At 40.3% G+C, this 22,412-nt stretch overlaps 1 protein-coding gene across 2 annotated transcripts in view; it reads right to left on the bottom strand.

The window, feature by feature from the left end:
- LOC147301539 (NLR family CARD domain-containing protein 3-like) overlaps positions 1-21,930 on the bottom strand; it is a 32,215-nt gene extending 10,285 nt beyond the window's left edge. The window contains exons 1-12 of one of the 2 annotated variants that reach the window (XM_086284645.1): positions 21,818-21,930; positions 20,764-20,858; positions 19,782-19,925; positions 19,597-19,698; positions 18,163-18,276; positions 16,982-17,098; positions 12,722-12,800; positions 12,336-12,564; positions 10,402-12,205; positions 9,235-9,408; positions 6,858-7,031; positions 6,435-6,608 (exon numbers count right to left, since the gene is read on the bottom strand). In XM_086284645.1, coding sequence (XP_086140771.1) covers positions 6,435-6,608; positions 6,858-7,031; positions 9,235-9,408; positions 10,402-12,205; positions 12,336-12,564; positions 12,722-12,800; positions 16,982-17,098; positions 18,163-18,276; positions 19,597-19,698; positions 19,782-19,870 — 3,056 coding nt within the window. In that variant the 5' untranslated portion in view covers positions 19,871-19,925; positions 20,764-20,858; positions 21,818-21,930. The remainder of the gene's footprint in view (positions 1-6,434; positions 6,609-6,857; positions 7,032-9,234; positions 9,409-10,401; positions 12,206-12,335; positions 12,565-12,721; positions 12,801-16,981; positions 17,099-18,162; positions 18,277-19,596; positions 19,699-19,781; positions 19,926-20,763; positions 20,859-21,817) is intronic. The other variant, XM_086284646.1, reaches the window with a different exon arrangement.
- Between the last annotated feature and the right edge of the window lie 482 nt (positions 21,931-22,412).

Below are 22,412 nucleotides of genomic sequence, written 5' to 3'. Positions count from 1 at the left end.
AATAGCCGGTGTTTTCAAGTAAGCACAAGACTCTCCACTAGTACCACTCACTTCTGCCCTTTAATTGAATCCCATTCAGTAAAACCCTTCTCCTGTGTTTGCAGAAGTTCCCGCCCGTGTTCTCCTTGTGTTCAACATCCGTTTCTCCGCCCTCGGGCCTCCCTCAGTTCCTGCGAATGATTTCTGTTAGACCCAGTCTTGTTTAAGTTCCTTTTCCTTTCAATAAATTGTACATAGTTCGAGCAATTGAGTCTGCTCTTGAGTCCACTGCATCCTTGTTTGTGACAGAAGATCAATAGTAACCTTCAATAGTGTTGTTTCTGTGCTATTATGAACTATAAATCCACACCCATCTTACAGCATCTCTTATAGTCATAGAAAACAAGTTGTGGTTTGTTGCAAATATTGCAAATTATCTAACTTAATTATAACAAAATAATTGTTTACAACTGGGAATAGGTGTCATTTGAATTTTTATAATATTGAAATTCTAAGAAATGGATTCTGTAAGGTGAAATTGATTAATATTTTTCCAGCTATACCAAAGTCATTAATTCTCTATTACACACACAATCAAGAAGTTGCACAAAGGTTGTTCATATTCTTAAATGGCCCTATTTGTTGTTATTTAATCCAATAATTTTACAAGTATAATTGTATTGTTTAGTGGCGTGTAGAATGTGGAAAAGGCAGACACTAAACCAGACATTCACAGTAGTGAAGTGCCAGTGAGTAGTGAGGCCATTTTCTAGGGCTCTGGTGGTGTTTGTTACGAAATAAATATATTCTTAGTGCTTATTTTCTGATTGTATTGTTTTATGTATTTTAATAATAGAGGCCTTTATAGACCAAGGCCAGATGTGAGAAAGAACTAGGTCAGAGGGTGACAGGTCACCTAGCAACAGAGGCTTTTGTAAGGGGAAGTTAAGAAACAGGAAGTTTAGTGCAGAGCTGCAGAGGCATATTAATAAAGTACAGGAAACCAGACAGAAAAAGCGGAACGAAGTAACACACACACACACACATTAGTCAGACCAGAAGGAGTTGTTTTGATCGAAACTGTGTGTCTGTGTGTGACGTATAGCAGAACTATATGTGTATTTTAGCTTGCAATGTTTTCAGAACCGTGGGTGCGTGCCGGGACAGGAAAAGAAAAAAAAAACTCAAGTTTCCTGTCTGACTGCATGAGTGAAGCTAGGTATAGGACAATTAAATAAAGTCTATGACTAAGTGCAGTAGTGCAGATCTGGAGAAGAAATTTAGTTATTTATTTATAATTTAGTAATGATACATTGTTATAAAGTGTTTAGAAAGTGCTTAATGGGCAATAGTACTGTTGTGCTCTTAACAAGATTTTCTGTGTATTTAGCAGGAGAAACTATGTCAGTTGACCTCAGACTTGTCCAGGACACTGAAGCACCTGAGGGCAACCACCAATAAAATATAATGTGGGGAAAATGAACAGAGGAAGTGATTTTTAAGTCTGATTTCAGACCATGTAAGTATTAGTTAAGGAGTAGGGTAAAACTTTTATGGCCCGGAAAGTTCTAGTTCCCACAACTTATTGTTAGATTAGTAAACAAAATTTTTCTGTGATTAAGATTTTTGGGGTTTTTGTTTTAGTGATGGGTTAATTCTGTCAGTTAGGTTAGGGTTGTTTTCTTAGTTCAATAGAGGGAGTTTTAAACATGGACATGTCTAGGAGGGGCCCATTATTTTTGTCACAGTGCACTTAGAGAAAACCTGTCAGGTGTCACCCTTATGGTGATGTTTTGTGCTTTGAGTTAATAATCAGCTCTCTTTTTCTAATTCTTTGTTGTAAGCAGGCCTGGTGGATCGAATTAACAGCGCTGTAAAACATTTCTGTGAGAGCAAATATAAGGTGAGCTTTTCCAGATTACAATGGGCTGAGGAAAAGGCTACCTGTGGGAACCGTGTGAGTTCCTGTCTAAAAGGATTGCAGCGAGTCAATCCAGTCCAAAATCATAAACAATGGTTTTTTCTTTTAAAAATGATGACATGACTTTGCGGGTGATGGAGACTGGAATGGGTTGCGCGTAAGTCTCCACTATCCGCAATATCTCGTGTGAATGCGTGTGCATGAATGTGTGTGACTGGACTGTGACTGGACTGATGATGTGGACTAAAGTGTTGACTGACTTGACAATGAGACAAAGACTGGACCAAGGTTAGGATGAATAAATGTTGACAAACAATTCACCATGCCGGTAAGAGAAAGGTGGATGCTTTGCTTTGCTTTGTTTTGCTTTTGGCAGAAGCAGGAGAATAGAGACTGGAGGTTCACATGAGAGTGTGGAGCTGCAGACTTAACCTTTCGGCTGCTAATTTTGGGTTGGTGATGTTTGCTTTAAGAAAATTTTGTTTTATTGGCTGGGTTTAGATAAGGGTAACACATTATATTGTTGGGAAAATGCCAAATGCTAAAGGGAAGAACATTTTTGATATCATTGATGTTACCATTAACCATAACAGGCCACTGTAGAAATCAATTAAATTTTATAGAGGAAAATAGTCAGGACCAAAGCAATATTTAGGAATTATATAGGGGAATGGTAGACTTGTCACATTCAAAGTACAGTGATAGAATAACAAACACTGGTCCAAGTAGAAGGGCGTGTGATACGAGGTGGTACTGGAGGAAAATGAGCAAAGTAAAGAAAGCAAACCTATTTTGGTTAGCTTTGATAAAGTCAAGTTAAGAAGCACCATGACACTCAGAAGATCAACGTGAAAGTAAAACATACACAAATTTTGTATGAAGCGCATGACTGATAACTGTTCTGTTTTAAGTTCCATCCATCCATCTTCAACCGCTTATCCGAGGCCGGGTCGCGGGGGCAGCAGCCTAAGCAAAGAGGCCCAGACCTCCCTCTCCCCAGCCACCTCCTCCAGCTTATCCGGGGGAATACCAAGGCGTTCCCAGGCCAGCCGAGAGATATAATCTCTCCAGCGTGTCCTGGGTCTTCCCCGGGGCCTCCTCCCGGTGGGACATGCCTGGAACACCTCACCCAGGAGGCGCCCAGGGGGCATCCTTGTCAGATGCCCGAACCACCTCAGCTGACTCCTTTCGATGTGGAGCAGCAGCGGCTCTACTCTGAGCCCCTCCCGGATGGCCGAACTTCTCACCCTATCTCTAAGGGAGAGGCCAGCCACCCTTTGGAGGAAGCTCATTTCCGCCGCTTGTATCCGCGATCTCGTTCTTTCGGTCACTACCCACAGCTCGTGGCCATAGGTGAGGGTAGGGACGTAGATCGACCGGTAAATTGAGAGCTTCGCTTTTACACTCAGCTCCCTCTTCACCACGACGGACCGGTGCAGCGTCCGCATTACAGCAGCTGCAGCCCCAATCCGTCTGTCAATCTCCGGCTCCCTTCTCCCATCACTTGGGCGATCGTGGCTCAAGAGTTGGGAGTTCGCCTTGTAATCGGAAGGTTGCCGGTTCGAGCCCCGGCTTGAACAGTCTCGGTCGTTGTGTCCTTGGGCAAGACACTTCACCCGTTGCCTACTGGTGGTGGTCAGAGGGCCCGGTGGCGCCAGTGTCCGGCAGCCTCGCCTCTGTCAGTGCGCCCCAGGGTGGCTGTGACTACAATGTAGCTTGCCATCACCAGTGTGTGAATGTGTGTGTGAATGGGTGGATGACTGGATATGTAAAGCGCTTTGGGGTCCTTAGGGACTAGTAAAGCGCTATATAAATACAGGCCAGTTACCATTTACCATCACTCGCGAACAAGACCCCGAGATACTTGAACTCCTCCACTTGGGGCAGGAACTCATCCCCGACCCGGAGAGGGCACTCCACCCTTTTCCGGCTGAGAACCATGGCCTCAGATTTGGAGGTGCTGATCCTCATTCCCGCTGCTTCACACTCGGCTGCGAACCGCTCCAGTGCGAGCTGGAGGCCCTCACCTGATGAAGCCAACAGAACCACATCATCCGCAAAAATCAGAGATGAGATTCTGAGGCCACCAAAGCGAAAGCCCTCCGCCACTTGGCTGCGCCTAGAAATCCTGTCCATAAAAATTATGAACAGAACCGGAGACAAAGGGCAGCCCTGGCGGAGCCCATCACCCACCGGGAATGAGTCCGACTTATTGCCGGCAATGCGAACCAAGCTCCTGCAACGGTTGTATAGGGATCGAATGGCCCGTAGCAATGGGCCAGACACCCCATACTCCCGCAGCACCTCCCACAGGACACCCCGAGGGACACGGTCGAATGCCTTCTCCAAGTCCACAAAACACATGTAGACTGGTTGGGCAAACTCCCATGCGCCCTCAAGTACCCTCGAGAGGATAAAGAGCTGGTCCAGTGTTCCGCGACCAGGACGAAAACCGCATTGTTCCTCCTGTATCCGAGGTTCGACTAGCGGACGAACTCTCCTTTCCAGCACCCTGGCATAGACTTTCCCAGGGAGGCTGAGGAGTGTGATCCCCCTGTAGTTGGAACACACCCTCCGGTCCCCCTTCTTAAAGATGGGGACCACCACCCCGGTCTGCCAGTCCACAGGTACTGCCCCCGATCTCCACGCAACATTGCAAAGGCGTGTCAACCAGGACAGCCCTACAACGTCCAGAGCCTTCAGGAACTCGGGGCGGACCTCGTCAACACCAGGGGCTCTGCCACCAAGGAGTTGTTTAACTGCCTCAGTGACCTCGCCCCCGGAAATTGGCGGGTCATTCCCCTCATCCCCAGACTCTGCTTCCTCCTCGGAAGACGTGTCAGTGGGATTAAGGAGGTCCTCGAAGTATTCCTTCCACCGCCTGACAATTTTCTCAGTCGACGTCAACAGCGCTCCACCAGCACTATACACAGTGCAGGTAGAGCACCGCTTTCCCCTCCTGAGACGCCTGACGGTTTGCCAGAACCTCTTCGAGGCAGTCCGAAAGTCTTTTTCCATGGCCTCTCCGAACTCCTCCCACACCCGAGTTTTTGCTTCAGCCACTGCCCGAGCCGCATTCCGCTTGGCCTGTCGATACCTGTCAGCTGCCTCCGGAGTCCCACAGGCTAACCAAGCCAGATAGGACTCCTTCTTCAGCCTGGTGGCTCCCTTCACCTCTGGTGTCTGTTTTAAGTGTTTTTTTTGTTTTTGTTTTTTTTTGTTAAAAAACAAAACTGTTTTAAGTTTTGTTTTTTATAGCACAGATTGGATCATAATGAGGGAAGGACAGCGGGAAAAACTGAGTTTCAAATGTGAACTTAATGTTAACACACAGGTTTTGTTTCTAGGTAGTTCGGAGGATGCAGGCTCTGGATGGAACCAGGAGTTCAAAAGATTTAACTGATTTTATTCCTTAAACACAGGTTTGCAGGCCCGGAGCAAATATAGTCGAAAGGGTGTTTGATAATTTAGGTACGGTAAAACCTATGCATAAGTAATTGCCTTTATGCTTAAGCTTAACTGATTGAAAATGTCTGATAGAATAAGCAGTTATAATCATTTTCTTACACATACTGCAAAATGTGCTCATAAAGACCTAAGCACTCAGTCTTTTGAGGGTCATAAGCTTCATCTGGCGGGACTGTCCAGGTGATACATGGTGAGAGGTGACAGAAGTAAAACTAAAAGGTTAATGCATAACATGCTTACAAACACAGACATCACGTAGATTTATTTCTAGGGTAGAGCTTTGTGCTTGCATAGCAACAGTTGATGCAGGAGGTGTTAAAGATAAGCATGAAATGAATAAGTCAACAGGAAACATCTGGAGGGTGAGACGGGTGAAATAATAGCTTGCAATGTTTTCAGAACTGTGGGTGTGTGCTCGTGTCTGCAGTTCTCCGTTTCTGGAAATGTACAATAAAGATTATTTTTTGAGCTTTGACCACACTGAGTCCAGTCTTTCTCTGTCGCCAAAAGAATTCAGAAAAGAACCGGATTTGATATGTTCATCTTGATCTTCCTTGCACAAAGAAAAGTTCCTAGTCCTGGTGGAATTAGGCTTCTCTTTGGTTAATCAAAAAAAAAGAAAAAGCCGTCACTTGATTGGAAATGTCTGAGTGAGAGAAATGATAGGGAATAGAAGGAAAAGACCATATTTCACCCATATTGTCTCCCTGTGAAATCCATAAGTGATTTTAAAATCCTTCTCTTTACACATAACACTGCCCACTTCTCCCTTTGACAGCAGACTTATTTTCTAGAGTTTCTGAAAGTAGAAGAGGAGGCAGACCCTCTCTCAGTTTTGCTGTAATAGGGTTAGGATCCTAGGAGTTTTTCATGATGTACTAATCCTCTTCTTTACTCAATCCATTTTACGCTCTGTGAACAGCTCTATAGCATTTAATTATTAGTAAGCATTTAAAATATGATTTTCTCTTGCCAAGTGTGTCTTTGTCTGCACTCTCTCTGCTCTCTTTTTCTTTCCCCCTTTCATATGTGAAATGATCATCAGTTGAAAAGTCTGAATCCTGACCTGAGAGTTTCCATAGTACAATCTGGACTCTCCAGTCCAGCAGATAGAAGCTTCAGTCCTGAATCCTGCAGGTCATTGTTACTTAGGTCCAGTTGTCTCAGTCTAGAGAACTGGGAACTGCGTAATAAGGACAGCACTTCACAGGTTCTCTCAGACAGATTACATACATTCAGTCTGAAAAATTATGAAGAAGAACATAATAGCACTGGTGTTAAAGCGTATTCAAGGTACGACAAGAAAACAATAGATTTGGCAATATTTCAGGACCAACTGGAATCTTCATTGCCTTATGTTAAAATAAACAAAAATGTGGCAGTTTTCTGTGATTTTAAAATAATACTAAAACTGCAAAGTCATGAGAGAAGATAATAATATTGGCAATTTTGGTCTGTTGATGAAAAACAAAATGTCTCTTGATGTGACCTGAGAGTTTCCAGCATACAGTGTGGACTCTTTAGTCCAGTGGACAGAAGCTTCACTCCGGAATCCTGCAGGTCATTGTTACTCAAGTCCAACTCTCTCAGGCTAGAGGACTGTGAGTTGAAAACTGAGGAGAGAGCTTCACAGCTTTTCTCTGTGAGGTTACAGCCTCTCAATCTGAAAAAATATACAAAAGAAGGCTTTAATTAAAGTGTGTCTATGGTGGCCAAAATAGTTATTAGATTTAGCAATATTTATTCTGTTTTGTTTTGTCAGTGGGGTTAGGTTAATTGGTAATTCTACATTGTGAATGTGAGTGTGAATGGGTGTTTGTCTATATGTGTTTGCCCTGTGACAGACTGGTGACCAATATAGGGTGTATTCTGCCTCTTGCCCTATGGTAGCTGGGATAGGCTCCAGCACCCCCTGACAAGTATAATCAGAAGAGAATGAATGGATGGATGGATGGATGGATGGATGGATATTTTGTTTTAGGACTAAGTGAAATCCTTATTGTCTCTTGGCCTTATGTCAAATAAGTTAGAAATTTTAATTGTGAAATTTATCCTGACCTAGACTGAAATGCTAAAAATATAAAGATGCAAAAATATGTAAGTTAAACTTAATTACTAGGGGTGCAACGATACACAAAATTCACGGTTCGGTTCGGTTCGATACTTTGGTGTCACGGTTCGATATTTTTTCGATACAAAAAAAATGTTCATGCCTTTTTAATTTGTCATTTATTAAAATTATAAATATATATTTTAACTCAAAAGTACAATTTTTAAATTTAACCCTAACCCTTGTGCGTGTTTTTTATTTTGACAGTGAATGCGCACCTGCGGACCACTTATGTGCACCCCTGGTTATTTAGCTCGTCATATTGCAGCCACAGAAATTCTTTTGTCCATGAAACCATAAAGCTGCACTTTCTTTTTGCCTTATAGTCTGATTTGTCATAACTTCTCCGTTTTGTGGAAAGCTTTTCTTTGGCTGTCACTTCTTCACCCTGACCTGTCTTATTTGGCTCAGCAGAACTAAAATATATATCCTGCTGCTTTTACACACGCACTCACATAAGCTCAGCGATTCTCTGCGCGATCAACCTCTCACATGTTTAAGCTTGCTGCGGGAGATTTCACTTGTCATGTTTGCATAGTAAGCTAACGATTGATAAGACGATGTCAGAGGAATTGGTGCACAAATTATCATCACTCACAGATCAGTGCTGTCGCTCTCTATACACAGTTCGCACGATTGCAAAGTGAAAGCAAATTCAAACGCGATTTCAATATGTCACATATTGACAGTGGCTCACCGATGCCAATGACATAATTACCCAGCTACATTTCTGAAAGAATGCAAAAGCATTGACATATATTTTTCCTTCCTACAATAGCCGGACGGGCAGGGCAGAGATAGATTTTGGTAGCCCGACTGGAAAAATCGCTAGCCCCAGGACGTCGGGCTAGCGATTTTGCGAGCCCTGTATCTGATTGAGGAATCACTCATCTTTGGAAAAGAGAGTTTATTACAGAGAAATGTCTCTTTCCAAAATAAAAGCTATACTATCCGCTTCTTCTGGGCTATATTCTCAGCAGCACATTAAACATATAAGGAGAATCATGTGCTAACAGCTGTCTAAATGACTCGGCTAAAGTTAGTAGCATGCTTGCTTGTTTTTGTCTGCTTCCACTTGTCTTTGCACTAGGATGATGTCGGCGTAAATGTGCAGTCATATTCGTTGTGTTCCCACTAGTGCTTTCAGGTTAATCTCGTTGAAATGACCTTAACGCCACAACACGGCAAATCTCCGCTACTGCCAATCGCCCCGTGCATGGGGCTAGACGGCCAACACGTTAACGAGCTAACTGCGCTAACACACTAGTTCCCACCCATGTAATTGAGCATTGCATGGCACATCTAACATACTGTTTTACTTTAGTCCATGACTCGCTTACCTTCAGGGTCATACGTCACATGAAAACCAAAATAATTCCAAACGCCAGATCTGAATGAGGGTGGGGGAGGTCCATGTTGCAAGGAGAGCTTAACTTCTGTCTCGCTAGCTTGCCCTGCGCTCTTCCTTCTGACGATGCTGTCTGTGTTGAGCGCTCAGTGGATCTGCGCTCGACAGTGCAGCCTAGGCGGAGTAGTCGAACGCAGATTCACTGAGCGCTCAACACAGACAGCATCGTCAGAAGGAAAGTTGATAAAATAAATTACAAATTTTGTATTGTTCGATGCATATGCGTACCGAACCGAAAGCACTGTATCGAACGGTTCAATATCGATACGAATATCATTGCACCCCTATTAATTACCTATGTTTAATAATGTATTTTTTTTCCCGTAAAAACAAATCACCTGAGCTAACCTGATAGTTTCTAGTCTACAGTGTGGACTCTCCATTCCAACAGACAGAAGCTCTACACCAGAATCCCTTAGGTTATTGTTACTCATGTCCAACTCTGTCAAACTAGAGGACTGGGATCTGAGAACTGAGGACAGAGCTTCACAGCCTTTCTCTGACAGGTTACAGGCACTCAGTCTAAAAAAAGAAGAGAAAGAAAATGTGATTAGATAAATTCAAATGATGAATACAGATGAGCCAAACAGCACAATTCGCCAGTTAATTAAATGCTATCCTGGGACAAATCTTAAATAATTTGAATTTGTTTAGGGAAAACTAAATTCTTTCTTTGTATCTAAATGGAAACCACTGAGTGAAAGATACATTTATTGATATTAGTTCAGCACCAAATGGCAAAGGCATACAGCCCTGTCATGGGTGTTTAAAGGACTGAAGCCATGTTTTTTTTTTTTTGTTTTTTTTTTGGGGGGGGGGGGATTTATTTAGTAGGTGCTTGTTGTTCACATTCTAATTGTTTTTGAGAGACTAAAGAGGGATAGAATTTCTCATCTGAGAACCACAATGATTAAGTTTCTCAACACATAGTCATATTAGTATACATCTGTTTGACAAAGTAAAGATACAAAGATCACCAGGCAATGTAACCACACAAGCAATGTAAACACTGTGATTCAGTTTTCAGCTTGTTTGTTTTTGTCTTCATTTTCCTGCTATTTAAGGAAATGAATATAAAAAAAGTTGAGATTACATCTTTTTGTTGGATTTTTTAATGTTGCTGATATCACAGTTAGGCATGCGTAGACGCAACCTCAAAGTGTGTGGACAAACCAGTGGCTACAACTTGAGGAAGAACATTTTGGAGAATTGAGCAGAGACCCCTATGTTAGTAGGATCTTCATGTGCTCACGTTTAGTGTGTTGGAAGTAGGTTGTTGTCTCCAAATTTGTTGAGCTCCTTAAATGTTTTTCTTTTTTCTTCAAAGGTTATCCAGGATTTAGTATATGTTTGTCAGAGTAAAAATTTTAGTGTCCACAATATTAAAAAGCTTATCAGCTGTACTAAAATTAATAAAAGTAATTTGGTAATATGGTACGATATGGACTTGTGATGAAAGAAATCACTGAATCAACCATATTTTGTAACGAAATGGATGAGCACAAATATACTTACAGAGCTTTGTTGGATGCTTTGACCACTGGAAGCAGCTTCAGAAGAGCCTCCTCTGAAGCAGAGTATTTCTTCATGTCAAACATGTCCAGATCTTTTTCTGATGACAGTAAGATGAAGGCCAGAGCTGACCACTGTGCAGGAGACAGTTTGTCTGTGGAGAGATGCCCTGATTTCAAGGACTGTTGGATCTCCTCCACTAGAGAACAATCCTTCAGTTCATTCAGACAGTGGAAAAGATTGATGCTTTTCTCTGCAGACAGATTCTTTCTAATTTTCTTCTTGATGTACTGGACTGTTACCTGATTGTTTGACCACTTACTTCCTGCTTCTGTCAACAGACCTCGTAGAAGATTCTGATTGGTCTGCAGTGAAAGACCCAGGAGGAAGCGGAGGAACAAGTCCAGGTGTCCATTTGGACTCTGTAAGGCCTTCTCCACAGCACTCTGGTGGATATACTGGAGTTTTGGTTTGTTAAATAATTTAGACAGCATGGTTGTTGTTGGTTGTTCCTCTTCCAGCAGATTGACTCCAGAGTTGATGAAGGTCAGATGGACATGAAGAGCAGCCAGAAACTCCTGAACACTCAGATGGATGAAGCAGTACACCTTGTACTGGTACAGTCCTCTCTCCTCTTTAAAGATCTGTGTGAACACTCCTGAGTACACTGAGGCTGCTCTGATATTGATGCCACACTCTGTCAGGTCTGATTCATAGAAGATCAGGTTTCCTTTCTGCAGCTGATGAAAAGCCAGTTTTCCCAGTGACTCAATCATCGTCCTGCTCTCTGGACTCCAGTGTGGATCTGTCTCAGTTCCTCCATCATACTTGACCTTCTTCACTTTGGCCTGAACCACCAGGAAGTGGATGTACATCTCAGTCAGGGTTGTGGGTAGCTCTCCTCCCTCTCTGGTTTTCAGCACATCCTCCAGAACTGTAGCAGTGATCCAGCAGAAGACTGGGATGTGGCACATGATGTGTAGGCTTCGTGATGTCTTGATGTGGGAAATGATCCTCCTGGCTTGCCCCTCATCACTGAATCTCTTCCTGAAGTACTCCTCCTTCTGTGGATCAGTAAACCCTCTGACATCTGTCACCAAATCAACACAATGTGGAGGGATCTGATTGGCTGCTGCAGGTCGTGTGGTTATCCAGAGGCGAGCAGAGGGAAGCAGATTCCCACTGATGAGGTTTATCAGCAGCACATCCACTGAGGAGGACTTTCTAGGGTCACTCAGAAGTTTAATTTTGTTGAAGTCCAGAGGAGGTCGACACTCATCCAGACCATCAAAGATGAACACAACCTGGAAGTCTTCAAAGCTGCAGATTCCTGCTTCTTTGGTTTCAGTAAAGAAGTGATGAACAAGTTCCACCAAGCTGAACTTTTCCTCTTTCAGCACATTCAGCTCTCTGAAAGTGAATGGAAATATGAACTGGATATCCTGGTTTGCTTTGCCTTCAGCCCAGTCCAGAGTGAACTTCTGTGTTAAGACTGTTTTTCCAATGCCAGCCACTCCTTTTGTCAGCACTGTTCTTACTGTTTGATTACTTGCAGTTGAGGCTTTAAAGATGTCTTCTTGTCTGATTATTGTTTCTGGTCTGTCTGATTTCCTGGATACTGTTTCAATCTGTCTAACCTCATGCTCATCACTGAGCTCTGGAGTCCCTCCCTCTGTGATGAAAAGCTCTGTGTAGATCTGATTCAGAAGGGTTGGGTTTCCTGCTTTAGCAATCCCCTCAAACACACACTGGAACTTCTTCTTCAGGTTCGATTTAAGTTCACATTCACAAAGTGGAGAAAGCGCTTCTGAAAAAACACAAGTAATAAATTAAAGTAACGAGTTGTGCATAACTATCCAAAAATTCCAATTGCCTGAAGACTAAGTATAAATGTTCTATTTATCCAGAGGTTGAAATTTTAAGAGAAATCCCCTTACGGTTCCATAGACGCTCAGCCAGATCCTCCTGCTTCATTCTCTTCAGGAACTGCACTGCAATCTTCAGAATAGCCCCTCTCCCACTCCTCATCTGCTCTTCTTCATCTTTACTGTCCATGGTCCCACCTCCCTGCTGTTTTTCTGAACATTCTGGGTTGTCTGGACTCAAAAGTCTCTGGATTTTCTTCAGCTCCATCTTCACAAAAGTGATGATGTTGTCCTCCAGCCGCTGTAACAGAATACTATACAAATGACCCAATCAGACCCAATCATGGAGCCAAAAAGCAGAGCTATGTTGAACATTTAAGATAATCCAGAAATCTACAAAGAGCAATGATATCTGTTACCAGCATAGCTGTAAAAGTAGTTGTTATATATGTACAGACCATAAATATATTTTCCAGACATGTTTGATGCTGCTGGGCAGACTGACCACTGGGAACCTCTGAGCTCTCCCAGTCCACTCTGTGGAGAAATCATGAAAAATTAGTTCAGGCACTGAATAAAGGTCCAGGAAATTATACTTTGACAAAGACAGTTATCGAGAGGACTCCTGTAATTGTAAAAGTTTACTACTCTTGCTGATCCGACTAAGAAGCAACAGCTCAGTTTAATGTTTTTCTTTGAGTTTAAGTTCTTGCCGTGTTCTGATAAGCTTTCATGCTCAGCAAACTTCAAGTTTGAAACGTTAAACTGTATATCAGATTCTGGAAATATCAGTCAATCTTGGTTTTAATCTTGTTCAATCTTGTTTAAATCCTTACTCCAAGAAGTCCAAGAAGTTGAGTCTTTTCCTTGAATTTAAAGAACCATTTACTGTGCCATCCATTTTCATGGACACAAAAATGAATTCTTTTCCACTGGATTTTTTATATGTGGCTTTCTCTGGATAAACAAAGGGCAGAGGACTGGACTGCACGCTGTCATAGAGATCAAGATCCCCAGCTTAACTTTATCCAAAAAAGGAATAAAATGACTTAACATGCAGTCTTTTTATGGGTAAGTGCTAATAGTTAGTGATACTTAATTCTAGTCAGAATATAATCGAATAAAGGTCTAATCAATATGATGAATAAGAAAAAAAATAGCCCAACCATTGAAATGATTCCAATACCTGACTTTTAACTGAGATTTTGTGTGGAGTGGTATGTTTAGTACTAATTCCCCTCCCATGCTGACGGTGGATCAAGGAGACCAGTGCATATGCTGCAGGCCCGGATGTATTGTCTACATTGGCTGTCCCTTACCCTTTACCCACCCCTGTTGCTTGTCATGTGTTTCTTTGGTGTATTAAGAGTTTTTTCATGTGCTATGTGCAGAAGTGTTTTTTTTCTGTTCTCAAACTGATCTCCCTATTGGAGCTCAGTTTGGAGGGAGTTATTTTTTTCTCCTTATCTGTCCTCATGTGGTGTATTTTCCATTGTTATACCTCTCTGACCTGTCTTGCCCATGTGATGTTTTTGTGTAATGTATGTATGGTCGGAGGGTAAGATGGCGCCGCCATTGCGTGCAGTAGGTGAGCAGCCTTAACATGAAATTAACCCTTGTGGGACTAATAAAGGTATATCTTATCTCATCTCTTATCTTAATGCTGATATTGGTCTCAGAGAGTCTCTTTGTGTAAGGGGTGATAGGAATGAGAGGAAGGAATAAGTGAGACACTAAGAAGGCTGAAGAATCTCAGAGAATCTCTTATTTTACAATGTATGATTTAAAAAACAAGTCATTGAGAGAAAAAAGTATTCCTATATAACTGAAATAAAAAGGGATAATGTTGAAATCATAAAGAGTCGTGATATGCATGAGTGACTGAGCTAATGAGAAATTATGCTGAAGTACCCTCAGCATGTTGGGGCTTTCTCTGTATTCCTGTAGGGTTTTTTACCTCACAATATGAAGCAGCAGAGTAAATAAAAATGAATTTAAATTATTATTATTATAATAACTAGTGAAAACAGTCAACAGTACATTAGTGAGATTGAAAAAGACTTCTGTAGAGACTATGGCATTGTTAATGTCAAATGAAGTCTACACAACCCCCAAGGAAATGTTCTTGCAAAGCATGCTGTTCAGATTGACAAACTCCCTCTGATAAAAAGAGGATCCACTGCTAGAACTGATATGCTACAGAGCAACAGCTATAATACCTGCTGGTAATAACCCGGCTGGACTATTCATGGGACTTAAAATCTATCTACTCTCCCATCACACAAAGGGAACCTGATTCCAAAACGGCCAGATTAAACTCTAATCAGATGCAGAAATTATGATACAAAACTGGAAGCATTTTATTTCAACAGGAGACATGGAGTGAAACACCTGCCTCCACTTCACTTCTCAGCAAGAAATGAGACATAACAACAGAGTTCTTGTCAGAAACACTTCAGGATAGGTGATGGACATAACAAAACACTTCAAAGAAATAGAATAATCTGTAAACCTGGTGTGAGATCTTTATGTTACAGTCATTACTATAAGAAGTTACTGTTTTTTAAAACAGAAAAGTTTAACTAATTAAGGTTACACATTAATATCAGAATGCTACTGTTTAGTAAATGATAACTCAGGTTTGTATAAGTAACTCAGAGTGAAGTCAGTTTAAAGGGAGTTGTCAAGGTGGCACATAAAAGAGTTAGAGTTAATCATGCATGTGACTAATATGTGCATGGAGCTAATAAAGTGAGATAGTGAGTACAAAAAACTATATTATTCTCTTTTCCTTTTTTCTGTTTTTTGTAACAACTTCACAGGTCCTTTTTGCTTGTATGTTTGAAGTCTGGATGTACATCCTTATCTAGAACTATTGTACAAATACTAGAGATGGCACGATACCACTTTTTTATGTCCGATACCGATACCGATATCATAAATTTGGATATCTGCCGATACCGATATGAATCCGATATAGTGTGTTTTAATCAACAAAACTGTTTTTTTTAAAATATCTTGCCGCATTTTGTATAAGTTCATGCTCAAGTTTAAAACAACAACTACACTAAAGCTATTCTGTTATACCTGTATGCAAAAAAAAATATTTCATAGTTCAGCAATACTGATCAATCTAATAAACTTAAACCTACACCATCCTCCCTATTCTGGTATTTTAAAGAGTACTTAGCATAAATATTAAGCAACCTAACTAATAGGGTTCCAACTCCCAGCAACAACAAAAATAAATAAATAAAAAATAGGGAACCACCCCTCACGCTCCACCTCATGATGCTTAATCGACGTAATCAACCTTAATTTGATGCAGTGTGAAAAAAAATGCACAGAAATCAATTATTTTTCAAGAAATATTAAATAGATTCAACATCTTTCTTCAACAAAATTGCAGACTGCACAGATGGTACCTTCCCAAAGGAAAAAGTACTATAGCTTACTAGGGTATATATATATTAGACTTAATAGTTACTATATACAGTAATGGACTTCTATTCATTTTGCATCAAATTAAAACTTTGGGTGTCAGATAATTATTTATTAAAAGCTAGACATTTTAAATGAGAATAAGAAAGAAAAGTATGTATTTGTGCCCCCTTTTCCCTGTTAATGCCCTATCGGCCCCCCTGGCTAAACTTTGCTAGATCCGCCCCTGCACAGTTACCAGCGTCAGCTACGTAGAAAAAGATCCTGGTGTAGAAAGTAAATAAATTCTAACAACAGCTTATCAAGCTTAAACGAGCTGCTGTTGTTCAGCCGCTGGTTTCCTATTTCTGGTGCAAAGTGGGCCAAAAGCAAACAAGAGACACGGACTCGCGACAGAAAAGCCGATCAGCTGATCGTTAAGCAGTTTCATGATTGAAGCAGCAGCAAGAGGAGGCAGTCGCTCCATATATCGCTTGTTAAGCTTAACGCAGGAATGCTTTACAAACATTCAGAGATGGACTTACACACTTGCTTTACTTCTCTCGGGGATAACTTTGTCGGAGATGAAATGCCGGGTTGCTAGCGAAGCTCCAAATGCTATCCAGACCACCGACAGGTCCCGCATGCCACAGCCGCTCTATCACGTGATGCATACTGCTCCGACGTGCTAACGTTCTGAGGTGAGTTACGGTGTGTTGCAAGTTTTGTGAGGTGCTTTCGTGATATTTAATGGATCGGATTACATTTTTTATTTTTCTCCGATATCCGATCCAGTAATTTAGGTCAGTATCGGACCGATACCGATACGTAATATCGGATCGGTCCATCTCTAACAAATACAGTAGTTCTTTTTCAGATACAGTAGCAATTTGTATGAAAACTAGATTTCAGTGAATACTACTTGATAATTTGGGGTAAAATCAATAAGGATATCTTACATTATACAGTATACAACACAACATAAATGATAGAAGAAAAATTTTTGATAAACATTATTCTATGTTTGCTGAAGTGGAATTTCAGTTATCAAATGCTTTTAAGAGACAATTTATATAGTATTAGAGAGAATGATGTGTTTGGACTGCAATTTGTATACGATAACATTAACAGGAGTTTACGTGTACATGTTGGACATGGTTATTAAAATAAAAGAATTCCTTGCTCACTGACTTCCATTGAGATGTAGTTTAGAGACCAGAACACAACATCACACAGTTTATTCAAATCAGAAAACCAAACTGGAGTTAATTAAAGAGTTCATGTAGCTAACAGATCACCTTTCTGCAGCAGATGGTTGATGTCCTTTAAAGTGAATGAGGCGCTCTTCAGACCAGTCACTCTTTAAAGACACACAGCTGGGTTCAGCTCCAGGTTCAGCAGGTCTCTCATTGATCCTGTTAAACAGAGAAGAAAAATGTACTTTTCTTTTGCTGCTATATAAGCTGATGAAGACTTAGAACACCTTCATCATCCAAAAGAAAAAAATGATTTGCAGGCTGAGCATGAGGAGAAGGGAACTCCAAACTAGTGTTGGCAGTGTAACAATAGGACAACAGGTGACAGACAAATAGTCATTTACATCAGCGGTCCCCAACCTTTTTTGTGCCACGGACCAGTTTATGCCCGACAATTTTTTCACGGACCGGGTTTTAAGGTGTCGTGGATAAATACAACAAAATAAAACTAGTACCGGTACCGAAAAAAAGAAGATTTATTCATAACACACGTGAAAAGACCCAGGAAAACAGAGTTAACGATAAAAACAATAACAAAATAACGCTGAAAACCGATAAAAACCTTGAAAACCATACACTTCACACCTGAGCCTCAACTCTCGTGGCCCGGTACCAAACGACTCACAAACCGGTACCGGTCCGAGGCCCGGGGGTTGGGGACCGCTGATTTACAGTATGCAGAACAATTGATAGTCTTACTATGAGCAGTTTGAGTTACAATAAGTACAATAAGTAATTGCAACAATATGGGGACTAAATTAGCATGTCCATACATATTTTTGTTTATTAGAGCCCTAACTTCAGTTCAGGAAATGAGAGTTGATGTGAGGAGGAAGAGGATGGCAATTTATCCAAATGAAAGTTGCACCGTCTTTGTCTTTCACATTTCTGCTTCTTTGGTGAATGGGATACCTCCTCAGATGATAAAATATAGGCGTGATCCATCATATCTTGGGTCTGAAGATGCAGACACAAGTTAAAATTTGTCTCCATGGCATACGAATGCCTTTAAATTCTCTTAAATTCTCTGTCTATTAAATAACAACAAAAAATGACTGTCTGGACCTTTAAATGTACATGTTGAACATGTTTTATGGAATTAAGGAATTAATCACTCATTAACTTTCATTGAAATGCAATTTAGAGACCAAAACAACATCGAGACGTTCATTTAAATCAGGAAACCAAACTGACAGGTATCAAAGAGTTCATGTTAGTGACACCTCTCTTCAGCAGATGGTTGGTGTTCTCTAAAGTGAATGAGGCGCTCTTCAGACCAGTCACTCTTTAAAGACACACAGCTGGTTTCAGCTCCAGATTCAGGTCTCTCATAGATCCTGTTAAACAGAAAAGAAAATAATCTTTTTTAAATTTTCTGTTACAGAAACTGATGAAGACTTAGAATACCTTCATGATCTGAAAAACTAATTTGTATGTTGAGCATGAGCAGAAGGAAACTCCAAACTAGCGTTGGCAGTGTAACAGTGTCACCCACAGTAAACACCACCATTTGCACAATTGCAGAACTACTGATGGTCTTGCTATAAGCAGCACAATTTCAAAGTTATAGTTTTTATAATTAATGGCAACTGATTTCTGTTTTTTTACATCTCAAAATCATACGCATGCATGATCCTAAGTATGGTGGCAGCTGTTGGGCAAACAACTCTGGCTGCCATTCATCTGTATGTAGGCTGTCAGGCTGCTGTTAATCTCATCCACATATATTTACTCAGATACGACTCAGTGAGTCAGTGAAGGTCACTTCTGTCGAGTGACAGTGATGCTGGAGTGAATTAAGGATATTCTTAAGATTCCTATTAGTAAATGCTGCTGTTTTTGCTGCTGTTAGCCAGCATTAGTGGAACTTTCTTTAAAGTGGATATTACTGTTGCTGTTAAATGTAGCACCATGGTCTTGGAGGAACACCGTCTTGTTTCACTGTATACGGTGCCACTCTTTAAGGTTCAAATGACAATAAAGCCACTTGACTTAACTTGAGTTGACAAATATTGTTGAATTTAGGCTCTTATTGAATAAACTGTCAAATGATGTGAGAATGTAAACTGCTTAGCAGAGGAAAAGTGGGACCTTTAGGACACTGAAGCCTAACATTAGCTGGCATAACATTAGATTATAGCTAACTTTTTTTGTTTGTTTCCCAGCCTGTTGTCTGCTATACAGAAATGGAAGGGTTGCATGAGTAATATGGTGACATTACGTTATTTTAACAATATCAGAAAAAAATGATCATGTTAGTGCTGTTTCTTGTGTGTTAGAGCCTGACATATGTTCAGGAATTTTATTTAGATGTCACTAACATCTTACTAAAATGTTTTACTTTTCCTTTTCACCTTAGTTCTCATCTCCTGAACTGACATCAGGGCTCTAACACGCCTTCATGTTTTCATTGCTAATTCTAATTACTTCTAAGTTTATGAGAATACATTACTTTTTTCAGAAGAACTAATAACACACAAATCAATATACATTTTTAAGTACAATATTCTGTTTTTATATTAAGGGGAAAAGACTAACTAGACATTTGAAGCACATGTTATACGTGTACATATTGGACACGTTTTATAGAATAAAGGAATTCCTCGTTCAGTGACTTCCTTTGAGCTATCAAAGAGTTCATGTTACTAACAGCTCACCTCTCTGCAGCAGACCGCTGGTTTCCTTTAAAATGAATGAGGCGCTCTTCAGACTGGTCACTCCTTAAGGACACACAACTGGGTTCAGGTCCAGGTTGGTTCCTGTGAATAATGATGGATCAATGATGTGAGTGCTGAGCTGTGACATGGAGAAGAGTCATAGACAATTAGAGATGTCATCTCACCTCTGAGCTTCGGTCTGGCTCTCATGTTCCCCACACAGAGTGGTTTTAGAGAGAGGGACACCCTCCTCTCTGTCCTCACACTGATCCATGCTGCTGACTTCACATCCACGTCACCCAAGGTTGCAAAAGTACAGACTTTCTTTACTAAAAGTAGAAGTACAGATACCTGGGTTAAAAAAATACTCCTGTAAATGTTGAAGCACTGAGGCAGCTCCATCAAGGACAATTCTATTAAAAGATTTTTGTACAAAGGTAACTGAACCTTATGCTGTGTCAATATGATAATAAGTTCATATTTGTACAAAAGAACCCATATATTAATCCAAATAAATCCAAATTACAAATCCAAGTGTAATGAATATACTTAGCTTGAATCTGTTATTCAGGACACCTGCAGTGAAAAAGGTTTAAAAACAAACAAACAAACAAACAAAAAGAAACATTTTTTGTTGCCTACACTCTAGAGGTGACTGACTCCACACCAAAACAGTACAGTTTCTTCTAATGTGAGCTTCAGTAAGTTTTCTCAGTGCATATGATGTGATCAGCTAACCTGCTGCTTTTTGTAGATTTACGTAACTGAATTCACTCCACACTACAATATGTATGCTATCTTTATGCAATTAAGTGAATAAATCTAAGCATCATCAGCTTAAATACAAATTCATCTCTGCTACACTTGATGTAACCTAATTTTGACAATGAGGACCAAAGGCCACTATGCACCAGTCCAACACAGTGCTTTACTAAAAAAAAACTCACCACATTAATGTGAGCTAACCTGTTTGCCCTGCACAAAACTAGGACTTTCATGCAACATCTGAATAACACAAGTTTGTATAGCTTTGTTTGTTTTGTAGGACATTTTCCGAAATGAAAATACATAATTCATCAAAACACATCATATACAAATCCATTATGTAATTAAAACGATGACATTACATGTAAGCATTAAATCTGCAGTTTATCAAGCAGCCCTTACCTTTAAATATAACCTTCTTTCTTCCTCTTCTGTCCTGTATTTTCTTACATCTTTCTCCATCTCTGAGTGAAGTTATCTTGCACTCTTTTCTCTTCCTGTGAAATACAGCAGCTAGACCTTTAACTAGCAACACACTGTGCAACAAACTGCACACAAACAGTTTTTGTGTTTGCTGATGTTTGTTCATCTGATAGAAAATTTGAATTTGAAATGAGCTGCCACTAAAGAAATTACTGTTCTTCCATCCAGTAACATTCAGGATTAATGTGAACATCTAACCAGAGATGCTACTGAACATTGGTTACGTCAGTTAGCTTCCAATTAGCATCTAGATTTATTGTTTTTCCATCAAGTATCAGTTAGAAGCTCCAGCAGCTAATGGTCCTATCATGAAAAACAAAGAAATCTATCAAACCCTTACAGCAGATATTTTCACAATGATACTTTAAAACAGAAATGATCATTAATTACCTGAATATTTAGGATTTGTTTAGAGCTACTCAATTATTCAGTTTATAATCAGCAGCTCTGCAATCAGTCATTTATATTTCCTTCATATGTTTAGCAGCCAGTAAGAGAAAGAATGGCACTCTGGTTCCAGGTTTCAAACACTACACATTAGGAAGAACTTCATTTGGAGAAAACCAAATGATAACACAAATAGATTTAATGATCCATGAAGGAAATATGAATTTAATTGCCTGACTACAATCAAACACGTTACAACTAACATTTATTTTATTTTGTTTTGAAAGGACTGAAGGTAAAACAGCAGCACACTGCTGTGTGTGACTTTAATGGAGAGTCAACAGTTTTCTTCCAGGAAATAAACACACACAGTTTGTTTTGTGATGAAATGAATCAAACATCAGCTGTTCATCAAACTGTTTGATTCCAGTCAATCAATAATTTATAATCATGTGGATTAGTCTTCAAATAAAAGAGTGATCCAAAGTCTGCCCTGAAATAACAGCTAAACAAACATTAAAGAGCAGAAACAAACAGTAAAGTTCCTAAAGACAAACTGTTAAAGGAGGAAACAAAGAAAACTTACAGTTTCTTCAAATAGAGACACGAACAAGAAGCTTCTGGACACTAAACACGAAGAGATAGGTGAGATGCTTCCTGGAAGGAGTTGTGACTCCACCTGAAGCTCAGGTTTGCATGTGTGTGCATGTATTGATTTTTAAATCTCTGCTCCTGTCTGAACTTGAGATTTTGTCATTTGCTGTCAGTTGCGCAATATCATAAATGTTTGTCAGGAATGTCCTCACAAGCCCAGACTTGTTACAATAATGAACACAATACATGGAGTTAGGAAAAATACAGCACAGATAGAAATAATACAATATAGTTGGGAGGAAACCAGAGTTAGCAATGTTGCCAAGAATATTTCTCTAGAGTTTGATCAAAGTGCTGATGAATTGGACTGATCCTGGATCTTTCAGTACATCACTGTAATGAATGAAATATGACTGATTCAAACTGTGATCAAACCTTCATTATCTTTATATTCCTCTTTGGTTTAGCTGGAAAGGACACCTTCCTGCCTTTGCTGCCAGTTGTTTTTCTCCTCTTGGTGTCAACTTGGTTACTGTACTCGACCTTTGACCTCTGAGTGAGTGCAGCATTGTTTTCGTGTGTTTTAA

Source organism: Aulonocara sp. 'chitande type north' Nkhata Bay, linkage group LG23 (genome assembly GCF_057382095.1).
Source record: "Aulonocara sp. 'chitande type north' Nkhata Bay isolate Kocher_YH1m ecotype deep benthic linkage group LG23, A_spYH_male_GT1.1, whole genome shotgun sequence".
NCBI lineage: Eukaryota > Metazoa > Chordata > Actinopteri > Cichliformes > Cichlidae > Aulonocara > Aulonocara sp. 'chitande type north' Nkhata Bay.
The sequence above is the reverse complement of the archived record's forward strand: the minus strand, read 5'-3'. Positions and strand labels throughout refer to the sequence as shown.